General features: G+C 44.0%; 1 protein-coding gene across 1 annotated transcript; it reads left to right on the top strand.

Annotated features, from left to right (window-relative positions):
• Positions 1 to 2,619: 2,619 nt before the first annotated feature.
• On the top strand, positions 2,620 to 10,110 carry st8sia3 (ST8 alpha-N-acetyl-neuraminide alpha-2,8-sialyltransferase 3). The gene is made up of 4 exons (XM_062484393.1): positions 2,620 to 3,131; positions 4,372 to 4,494; positions 4,754 to 5,311; positions 6,598 to 10,110. Exons 1-4 carry the CDS (start codon positions 2,968 to 2,970, stop codon positions 6,878 to 6,880), a joined length of 1,128 nt encoding a protein of 375 aa, XP_062340377.1. The 5' UTR covers positions 2,620 to 2,967; the 3' UTR covers positions 6,881 to 10,110.
• The last annotated feature ends 1,617 nt before the right edge of the window (positions 10,111 to 11,727 follow it).

The following is an 11,727-nucleotide window of genomic DNA, read 5'->3' as shown; positions in this document are numbered from 1 at the left end:
AGAATTTGTTTGTCTCCAATTTGGCCATGAAGCAGTTTGGCCAGGTCATTAACCCAAATCGGCTAATGGACGATTCACGGCAATTTGATTGCAACCTCTTCTTCTGGCCCATTGAGCACAGAACCTATCTGGCATATGCCATGGAGCGTGGATGGCCCTAATGCAGCTCTGGACCAGCCTCCCCATAGGCCTCATCTGTCCATGCTGAGAGACAGAGAGAGAGAGAGAGAGAGAGAGAGAGAGAGAGAGAGAGAGAGAGAGAGAGAGAGAGAGAGAGAGAGAGAGATAGAGAGAGAGAGAGAGAGAGAGAGAGAGAGAGAGAGAGAGAGAGAGAGAGAGAGAGAGTGTGTGTGTGTGTGTGTGTGTGTGTGTGTGTGTGTGTGTGTGAATCTGACTGCATGAGCCAGAAAATGTGTTGAATTAAGAGAAATCCATATTATGCCCCTCATAATACTTCCTGCTCAGCAGCACACAGGACTCTTTAATGGACCCCAGCAGGACATGGTGCTTCTGTACAGTAGACATGTTTGTATGGATTTCATTATTCCATGATGGCTTTCATCACACTCACACAAACTTCTGGGAACCAGCCTTGTCATTCTATTTCTGCTTTGTTCCTCGTGCTCGATTCGATAGAAATACATGATATCATGACTCAGTTGTCAGGCAGTTTTCATTGATTAATAATTAGGCATTATCTTAATTTCGGAAATTCCTATTTAGGAACCTGCCTAGACCATTTCCAATACATTTGATACATTGATTGTCAGAATGGTCCTAATGATAATGATGGAAATAACATGTATTCCCACTGCATGTGTGTTACAGACTGTTGGTCTTTACTGAAACGTGTTTAAGTCACCTGAATCACTCTACTAACCAAGACCCCTAGCTGTGGAGTGTGTTAAGACCGTTATTTCCCGACAGAGTGTGTTTCTGTGTGTGTGTGTATGTGGGAAGGGGGGGGACATGTGTCAAATCAAAATAAAAGAAAATTGTATTTGTTCATTCCTTTTTCCAAGCAATGTGAGAGAGAGAGAGAGAGAGAGAGAGAGAGAGAGAGAGAGAGAGAGAGAGAGAGAGAGAGAGAGAGAGAGAGAGAGAGAGAGAGAGAGAGAGAGAGAGAGAGAGAGAGAGAGAGAGAGAGAGAGGGTAGGGGGGAAGGAGAGCAATGGGGAGAGGGAGATATTGGAGAGGGGAGGTGAGGTAAAAGTGTGGATGGCCTGAATAGAGCTCCGGCCCCGCCTCCCTGTAGGCCTCGCCTGTCCATGCTGAGAGAGAGAAAGAGGGAGAAAGACCGAGAAAACACGTGAGAGTGAAAGACAGACAGAGAGCGGTGAGGGCGGAAGATAGAGACAGACAGAGAGAACAAGAGAAGAACGGAGTCCGACAGAGAGAGCAAGGGAACGAGAGAGAGGCGGGAGGGAAAGCGGACTGCGCTGGCGCTAACCCTTCCGCCGCAAACAGCTCATAAGACTGCTGAACTGACCTGCCAATTCAATCTCCACCTCTTTCTTTAATGAGCTAGCGTGTTGGAATTTCCCCAAAGGTGATGTCACCTGAGATCAAGCTATCCTTGCTGTGCCGGTATCTACAGCCCTGTTGAACCCGATCTGCTTCTATCAGCATACCAGATCTCACTTCTGGCTTCCAGAACATTGCGAGTATCACTTTTCGACCCGTCTCCCGGTTACCATGGCACCACCCCTCCTCTCTCTCTCCGTCACTCTTATCTAACGATGTGGTCCGTCCGTCGGCGGAGGACGTGGAGACAGGGTTTCACCAGGCGTCTTGTCTGCGACAGAGCCATTTCCCCCCTGTTTGACTGTAGAAAGAACCATGGGACCACTTCCAATGAAACTGGGGGTTGTCATTCAGGGTTTGGGAGTGTGGTCGGCAGGGAGTGAAGGGGTTGGTGGGGGAGGGGGTTGGCGGGGTGTAACATGCTTGGGGTTGAACATGGTTCTGAGACAGAGGCTCCCTAGAACCTTCTGGAATGAGGGTGACACGACCTCGGGGAACTGACACGACTGGAAAGGTCATCTCTGAAATGTCACTGGCCATTTCAGACTGAGTATAAAGGGCCACTTTGTTGTACCGTGTCTGTCTCCAGAATCAGCTAAGATGCGTAACAGATGAAGCCCAGAGGAATATGTACTGCCTCTCCACAGCATTTCAAGGGGGTGAGAAATGGAGATGGGCTTGTGTGAAACACCTTGTTTGTCAGGTGACACGTTTGTGTATGTGTGTGGTGTGTGTTTATGTTGGGGGAGAGCACAAAAAGCAACACAAGCACCAAGTGACTACTGGTCAACTTAAGGCATCCTGCATTGAACAACCAGACATGTGAGCATTTGAGCTATAGCTTGCAGTAAACATAACAATGTTCACATAATAATAGACAACTTAGGTAATGTAAAGTTTACATTGCATGTCTTTGAGATGCCAGGTTGTAAACTCCGTGACTGTACCTAATCCCTGAAATACTGTGCCAGTGTTAAACACCAAAACAACGCAATAAGGCTGGAGGCTTATATGCACAACATGCCATCTATTCCCGGCTGCAGAAAAAACCCGTAAAACCTTTCGAGACAAAAAGGCTCCACCTCAACACCGGATGTTTATGTATTTGATTTGGTCGATAGGTGAGGTCTCCTTTAAGCATCCGATGGAGTTAATTAATTAGATTCGAAATGCGTGCATCTTGCCGTGGCATGATTCCAATCGCATCCGTCTTCTCGGTGGGGATACGGAATGGCCGGAGCTGCGGGGAGAGAGATTGAGAATCCACGCGATCAGAAACAAACCATACTAGCCATTTCAGCCACAGCCGGTCGCTTCTCTGCTTATGAAATGTGATATGTGATGCCAACGGACACCCTCCTCCTAAACATGTCGCCTCCTCTGATGAATGCATAGCCTTTCTTGTCGTCTCACTACAGCCGGGAATGTCAACAGCACGGCAAGATGGTCCGCATAGCAAGCGCGCTGGGTCTGATAATGTTCAGTGTTGCTTTGCTCATATTGTCACTGATAAGCTACGTGTCAATAAAAAAAGATTTTCTCTTCACTACCCCCAAATATGCAAATTCGGGGGGACCACGGATGTACATGTTCCATGCAGGATTTAGGTAAGTGTTTTTTGTAGATTGTATCTTTGAACATGCATTTTTGAAATGTAGCCTAGCCCATATTGTGTTTTATTACGTATTTCCGACATAATAGTTAAAATAGTGTTTCTCAATGGACTGAGGGTGATATTGTGCGCCACAAATCAAAGGCCTTCACTTGTACAGAAGCCTACACATTTGAAAGCTCTGTCGATATCTTCAATCATACATCAGGGTTATAAATCTCATTAAACCAGTAAGCTAGCCTACTATTGTCCATTTTTTAATTGGGTTATAGGCAAGAACACTGCGTTTTCGGGTTGTTTTAATTGAAATCCTAGCACTGCTGTGTGAATAGCAAACCAGCCCACCCTGTGGAAAGAGGGCATCATTTAATCCCCGACATGAAAACAAGCAGAGCGCATGTTCTGACTTGTGCTCTTTCCGAGGCCATATGCTGAGGTCGTGAACGCGCCGCTCTGACGCCATGGTCACTGACTGCTCGAGGGAGCTGTCCTTGGTTCTGATTTACACGAGTGCTAGATTCATTTCCTCCCTGTAATCATTCCCCCTTTGTTGCTGCAGCCAAGGTTATGTGGAAGGAGCCATTTTGCGGAGCCTACTATCTGGCCAGTTCCTAACCAATGCCTCCATCTGTTATTAACTGTTTCGCTTTCTAGGCCAGATATTAGACTAACAACCAAGGTTTTGTCTACACATGAAGAAGGGTGAAAACAACGGAATATTAAGAACTTTTTTTTTTTCTTCTTTTAAATATTTTATATTTTTAATTAATCATAAACATGATCACCGTTGTCCCCACAGAAACACACAAATCATGGAGACATTGGAAATGGCAACAGCCCAGATCAAAGCCTTTTGCTCCTTTCCAACACTTCCACCCTGACAGGGAAGTTGTAACTAAGCAGGATGGCTTTGAGCAGCTGGTTCTCAGTGTGGTCTGAAGAGTGCCTGCTGGGTTGGCATTGCCCAAAGCTGGCAGCAGTGCCACTGAGCGAGGAATGCTGGGTCAAAAACATGTTACTAGCTCTAAACACAGATACAGCCAAGATCTTTGGACTTGGCTAACAAGGCCACCCTTGGACCAAAGAGCTTTCCTGCTGGTCTAAGGCTAGATACCAGGATCACCGAAGGCGACCTGGATTCAGACACCTTCTAGAACCAATAGATATGTTATTCCCGGTACAACACTGAATTCTTAACCTGATCCCTAACCTTAACCTCACTGTCTTCCCCTCAGGTCTCAGTTGGCTATGAAGTACCTGGACCCAGCCTTCACCCCCCTGACTAACGCCTTGAACGAGGGCCTCCAGGAGAACGCCTCCAAGTGGCGCTACAACCGATCCGCCTTTGTGGAGCAGAGGTGAGGGACCGCAGGGTCAACGAAGCGCCATGACACCATGAGTCACTGTAGAAGAACATTCTAGTCATTCTAGAACATTCTAGGATTCTAGTCATATGCTGTGTGCGGAGAGAACATGGACGATCCTTGCAGAAATCAAATGAAGGGTGTAATATTCTCCAAATGGTAAGATGCGACGAAGCCTCTAGCAGAGGCAACTAACGGTGCGCGGTTGGAAACGTCCGTTTTGCCATTTACCGTCCCTCTCTGCCTCTTCCAGGAAGGAGATTTCCCAGTACATCGACGTGGCGCACAACTTCACCCTGACCCGCGGTGGCGTGCGCGTGGGCCAGCTGATGCACTACGACTACTCCAGCCACAAGTACGTGTTCTCCATCGGCGAGAACTTCAAGTCCCTGCTCCCCGAGGCCTCGCCCGTCCTCAACAAACACTACAACGTGTGCGCCGTGGTGGGCAACAGCGGCATCCTCACGGGCAGCCGGTGCGGCGCTGAGATCGAGAAGTTCGACTTTGTCTTCCGCTGCAACTTTGCGCCCACCGAAATCTTCCGCAGGGACGTCGGGCGGAGGACCAACATGACGACCTTCAACCCCAGCATCCTGGAGAAGTACTACAACAACCTTCTGACCATCCAGGACCGCAACAACTTCTTCCTCAGCCTGAAGAAGCTGGACGGCGCAATCCTGTGGATCCCCGCCTTCTTCTTCCACACGTCTGCGACCGTGACGCGCACGCTCGTCGACTTCTTCGTGGAGCACCGGGGGCAGCTGAAGGTGCAGCTGGCGTGGCCGGGCAACATCATGCAGTACGTCAACAAGTGAGTCTGATCGTCTCCCCTTTATGTCTGCGTCGACTTATTTAACCAGCATAATAATAACGATAGAAAAAATGATGCAGCATGCATAATAATAATACTTCAAATCTATGCAAGCATTGTCTTGAGAGCCCGTATGATTGCTCCATACCCCCTGCCAATAATAGTTCAAATGTGTTGACTTATTTCACATGGGCATCCACAATATCAAACATAGACAGCAGATGGACAACAAGGACTCCTGGTTTATGATACTTCCTGTTAGTGACTAGAATAGAATGCTGACATGACTCCCTGGCTGTGTCCAGGTTTTCATTGAGCTGTGTTGTATGGAGAGGGAGAGATTTCGAGGGTGAGACAGGGATTATAAAACGGAGGATATTTGGGAATGGTATGGCGCAGAGACATGTGAAGAGGAGCTTAACCTACTGTTCACTGTTGCCTGCAGAAGGAACTGAATGCACTGTAATCTCCCTCAATCCCATTAAAGCGACCTGCTCGGACAGAATTACTCTATTTAAGAGGCTCAGTCTACCTTAAGACACCTTGAGTGTGTATTGTTAAGAGCGATTTTCGTTTTTATGTCAGTAGATGTGACACAGCTTCAACAGCCAAATTGGTTCTCAACGTAATACAGATATGAGCCCAGCTAGACAGCCAAAGCCAGGTAATGGACCATTAGACCAAGAAAACACCCTTGTGATCCCAGTGTGACATTTTAGCCTGAAGTCAGGGATACATGATTACAAAAACATGGTTTTAAACTTTACAATCATATAACTCATTGTTTGTATTATGTTTATGCACCAGTATATAAAAAGAAGGAGCATGTTGTCATTTTGTCATCCTGAAATTTAGATGGAGGCCCCTAAAGTAAATGTCATTCTTTTTCCTTACAGGGAATTGAAATACATTTATCACACAGGCTTCAGAAAATGTATACCTTCTGTTTTATAAATGTATGTATTTCATTTGGGTGGACCCTAATAAAAAGCCATAGATTTCCCCAGAATGAAAAGCTAACAAGCAAATGTACAAAGTATGAAACCACAACAACCACCTGTAAAGAGATGAGCTCATAAAACAAAATATATCAGCCAACTAAGCCTAACACAGACACCTTATGCTTTTTTATAATTCCCTGCGGAAATAATTGATGTGAAGGACCATGAAGAAATATAGCTTTCAATAGCGGCTGTAAATAAACAATACAAACACAACTGTATTGCTAAATTGTTCGAACATGTCTGGCGTTCTCACAAGGCCTTTCTCCTTGTCTGTGTGTCCAGGTACTGGAAGACCAAGCAGCTGTCCCCCAAACGGCTGAGCACAGGCATCCTCATGTACACCCTGGCGTCGTCGATGTGCGACGAGATCCACCTGTACGGCTTCTGGCCCTTCGGCTGGGACCCCAACACGGGCAAGGAGCTGCCTTACCACTACTACGACAAGAAAGGCACCAAGTTCACCACCAAGTGGCAGGAGTCCCACCAGCTGCCCGCAGAATTCAAGCTCCTCTACAAGATGCATACGGAGGGCCTCCTGAAGCTGACGCTGTCGCACTGTGCCTAAGACGCTCCGGCTATGAGTAGGGGCGGGTGGGGGGGGGGGAGGTTGGAGTGCATTGGATGCATCTGCCCAGCCCAGCCCGCTGCACCAGGCCACCCCTAGCTTCTTTGCCATTGGGATCCCAAGGTCCTGGGAGGGGGGTTCGTGGCTGTGACCTTTGGCTGGCTATATTGCTGCCTCTCTCGCGCTTTTCAACCCGCTACAGCACAACTGCAGCGATGGTATTCAGTTAGATGTACATCTATAAGTGAACTCGCAGTTTTTTTACTCTTACCAGAGCTTTGGGCTGTAGAGGTTTTTATTCCCTGTCTTTGTGGGTTGGAGCCGGCTGGTTGTCTGTAGTGATGAGAAAAGGGTATTGGGCTCCATTGGTTTTTCTCAGGAGGTTTCAGTTGGTGTGGGTTTTCACATTCTCAAACAATATCAGTAAATAATTCAAATATCATTCAACAAGCACAAGAAAAACAACAGGTCACCTTAAAGATACCTACAGTAGCTGTGGGACCAAATGGCATGCAAGTAGAAAATCAGCTGGACATGACTTAGTATGCAGATGGTAAACGCAGTGTATGAATGAATTCTCATGTGCTTGAAAGGGACAGAAAAGATGATGTGAGAGAGAGAGTTCATGAATTTGCGGTTCCCATACTCAGGTGGTAGGAGGATTGTATGAAGTTAAACAGACCTTTCCGCCACATCTTCCAGCAGCTTGGCAGATTTATTCCTGGATCTTTGCTCTCAATTATATGCATAACCGACCATCCGAGATGACAAATCTTCGAATCCAGATGTTTTCTTTCTATTCAGAGAAAGTAAGGCAGTCTGTTGCCACCAACTCCCTCTTTTTAGAATTGAATGACTTCCTATATCTCAAAGCCTGTGTATGTGTGTGCGACTTGCGTGCTTCACATTGAATAACCTACATTATAAAAGTCTAGAGTCCATATGTGCGTGTATATTACATAGGGGTCTTAGCTCATCGGTATGTGTGCTCTTGTAATGCACAGTGTGCTGTCTCATTAGTACATGTGATGATGCCCTCAGGGATGGCGCTGGGGCTGTCTAGAAGGAGCGTTCAACCAGCTGTGCTGTATGTAAATCAAGTCTAACTTTGGGAACATGCAGCTATCCATTATGGTGCCAGCCATGGCGCTTGTTATGTCAAAGGTTTGGGATTTGGTCATATACCGTAAGTGAAATTCGGGTGAAGTTCAAGTCAGCCGTTTCAGATTTCACATCAAGGAAGGTAGGCGTCTATGAAAGAAATATACTATTTTTGTAATCAAGCTGATTTCAAAAAGCTATTTTTCTTGTCCTGTTTCAGAGTTGAAGTGTTGTTTGGTTGTCCTTGTTATACTTTGTTTCTTCATGAAGCTGATTTTAGTAAGAATATTCAGATATCCTACCTGTATAGTCATACATATCTATTTATGTATTCTATACTTGAATATATTGTTCTCATCTTGATTTAAGGATAACTAACACAGAAATGATGCCAAAAATACAAAAAATACATAATTTGACTACATTGGATGACTGTTAGTGGCATTTCCTGATAACTCAATGTCCATTTTGAAAGCACATTTTATCTAATTAATCACAAGTTTTGAATTGAATGTTACTGTTCTGTCTATTGATTTGCATAGTGACTTTCTGGATTCTGCAGTGTCAGAGGCTCTTACCCGTCTGGCATAGTAGAAAGCTCATGCTAAGAATACATATTATCAACATACAACATATATCATTCCTGAGCCACATACAGCTTTTTAAAAACAGTTTAGAATGGTTATTTACATGTGCATTTGCTAGCATACTGTATGTGGCAAATGGTAAGTGGTAACTGTTACCGCCATACTTAGTCAACCAAAGAGTATAGATTCATTGCAGAACAACCATCAATCCATCCAGCCCAAAAAAAAAAAAGGCCTATGTAAAGGAAACAGAAATTCTGACATTTTAATCGTTGAAATGCCAGATGTAAACCTGATAGCGCCAGATTGGCGTGACAGTACTGTGGTGCTGTTCCGCTCCCTACTGTCCCTGCAAATACAGTTGAATACACTGAGCCACTGTTAAGACGCCTAAGCCCTGTCGTTTCTGTGGGAATCGAGAAGAAAAGGAGGCATCTCATGCAGCGCCGGCAGAGTCCGAGTCTAGCGGCTCAGTGAAAAGAGAGAAGTGATTTTAACTCGGGCGGGGGGTCCAGTACACTGGAGTAGCCTCCGTATTGATAAGAGTGGCACATGTGTATATTCAAACCCCCGCACAACACCGAGTATAAGCAAGATCTTTTGGGTGTTTTTTTTGTATTCACTAGCCAGTTCCCCTCTGACTCGCCTCTCCACATGGCTTCAGTCGACTCTAACACCCACAATCATTAAAGCCTGCTTCATTGACCTGCCTCCAGAATCAATCCTTTTATATTCCCTCTGTCTTCCAGTCCTTGACTAAAGATGTTTTAGTTTAGCCCTACAGACTCAGAAGCTCCCCTGCTTGTGGACTCTTTTCTTTTTGTGTTCTGTCGTTTTCTGCAATGACTCTTATTCTCTCGGCTGGCTGAAAACAAAAAGGTTAAGACGGCAGAATATACCCATGTATCACGTCTAGTACACTGGACATCACTGAAATCCTTGGTAAAATGGAGTGTATTGAAATGCCATTTTCAAATACTTATTTTTCTTTATCAGACTATTTCATGCAATATTTGATTTTGCACCAGGAACTTAGAGCAAGCCAATGAGGATTCATTGATTGTAGAATTATTTGTACTGTGTATTTGTAGTATCACACTTTTACCCTATTGTTCTTTTGTCCTGTAAAATGTCATTCATTTTTCAGTTCAGTAGAAGTCTGAGTTCCCCTTCTGTGATAATTTCAGTATCAGATTTTAATTTGTTCATCGTTTATGAAATATCAAATGTGTTGTACAAGTTTATGTTTGCATCTTTGTATTAGATGTTTGGGAATAATACGTCTAAAGTGTTGATGGTGTCAGTCTGAAGTACATGGTCTGTTAATGTCTAATTCATTGAATGTTGAGGTACAAACTAATGACCGACCATGTTCTGAATGCCGGTTTTCTGAATGTGACGTTCTAATAGTTGTGGAGAACATATCTTCACATTTGCCCTCCCTCAAAGTCTTGTGAATGTAAATGCACTTTCTGATTCTTTTACTGTACACCAGGAGTCCTCTGGTGCACAGATTTGTGTCAAATAAATTTCAGGTTTATCATTTAAGCGTACTGTCTTTAATCTGTTTTATTTTGTTGGATCTACTTACATAGATTCAGAACAGTTCCTTAAAACACACAGCTGTGTTTTTCATTAACACATCCACTCACAAACCTGTAGGTTTGACAACCTAAACCTGTACACGTAAAATGACTGGCTTATTCACATGAAATCACCTTTGGCCTTTAACTCCCTCAGAGAGTTGGGAGGGGCACATGCATAATATGGCCCGACTGTTCAGCTCCTGAAATGCAGCATCCTTGTCAACCATTTTGTATGTCCTTTTACTTCTTCTGTATTCACAAAACAATTATTAAAACCATTTAGATTCATTTATGATGGAATATGTTTATAGTTACAGTATGGTAGCCTATATTCTTTCAACTGGAAAGGAAACCACTACATTTTCTGTCCCCTCACTTGTTTTTTCATAACTGTATCATGCTGTACATTAACATTAACAGTACATAAAGTACTGCTGCAGTATCAGTCCAAATTTTGGAACATTCCATCATCAGTAACTGTTCAAATCCTTGAATCACTTCCACCATGACCTAACGGTGTCCCTGGCTTGTGGAGTGCAGCCAAATGAGACTTCCTCTTGCATTGCCAGCTAGAGATAATTCGTGAGGATTCGCTGCTGAAGCCTGGTCAGTGCCGATCCAGATCAACTCTAGTGACTTCAACATTTCTCACATCAACTGATGATAATACTTGTTGCCTCCTATTAATCTTCTTTGGTATCATTCAGAACAATGGTTTGGTTTTCCTCTCCTCAAATGGACCTACTGTAGAACAGCAACCAAATAAAACCGCATTATCTTAGCCAACAGACCCAGTTAGGTTGTCCTGCAGAGGAAGACCTTATGTATTATGCAAACACAGTGAGGTGGATGTAGTAATTACAGGGACTCTGCCAACGTGTTCATTTAAAACCTGAGAAACTTCATTTCGGTCCCAACCCTGACAGCACAATTAACTAAAGGGGATACACTGTTTTTTTCCTTCCCTGTGCATAATGTAAACAGAAATTATGCAAAGCAGACTGGCCAATCAATAAAGCCTGCTGAGGATGAGAAAGGGGTCGAGGAGAAAGTGCAACCTTCCACGTTGAGTGAGAGAAATATGAATAGGGATGGGTCACTGTTGTGTGTTTTCAACTGTAAAATCAGACTCACTCACTCTTTAAGAAACAGACAAACAACCAGGTTCAATGTGAGGTTTTGCCACCTTTAATGCTTACACATAAAGGTTGCTGACCAGATAACAGCAATTTTTGTCCAATGGGGTTGTTAATATACTCACAGAGGGTCACATACTGCAACTCAACAGTAGAAAATAAATACATCTAATATATGATCTCCACAAATTGCATTATTGTGCCAAATTCCATGTTTTTGCATCAAACATATAAGCATTGTAGGCAAATGTAAAGCATGTCAAGCACATCCACCTCAATCAAAATGGGTTATTATTAATACTGTTTTCAGCTAAAACGGATCAGGCAATAGTGATGACAAAAGACTAAGATGTTGATATTTATTGTATTTATTTCTTAAGATCATGTACATTTTCATATTTATCACTGTTCATATTTATTAATGTATAGAATTGTCT

Source organism: Osmerus eperlanus, chromosome 18 (assembly GCF_963692335.1).
Source record: "Osmerus eperlanus chromosome 18, fOsmEpe2.1, whole genome shotgun sequence".
Lineage (NCBI taxonomy): Eukaryota > Metazoa > Chordata > Actinopteri > Osmeriformes > Osmeridae > Osmerus > Osmerus eperlanus.
The sequence above is the reverse complement of the archived record's forward strand: the minus strand, read 5'-3'. Positions and strand labels throughout refer to the sequence as shown.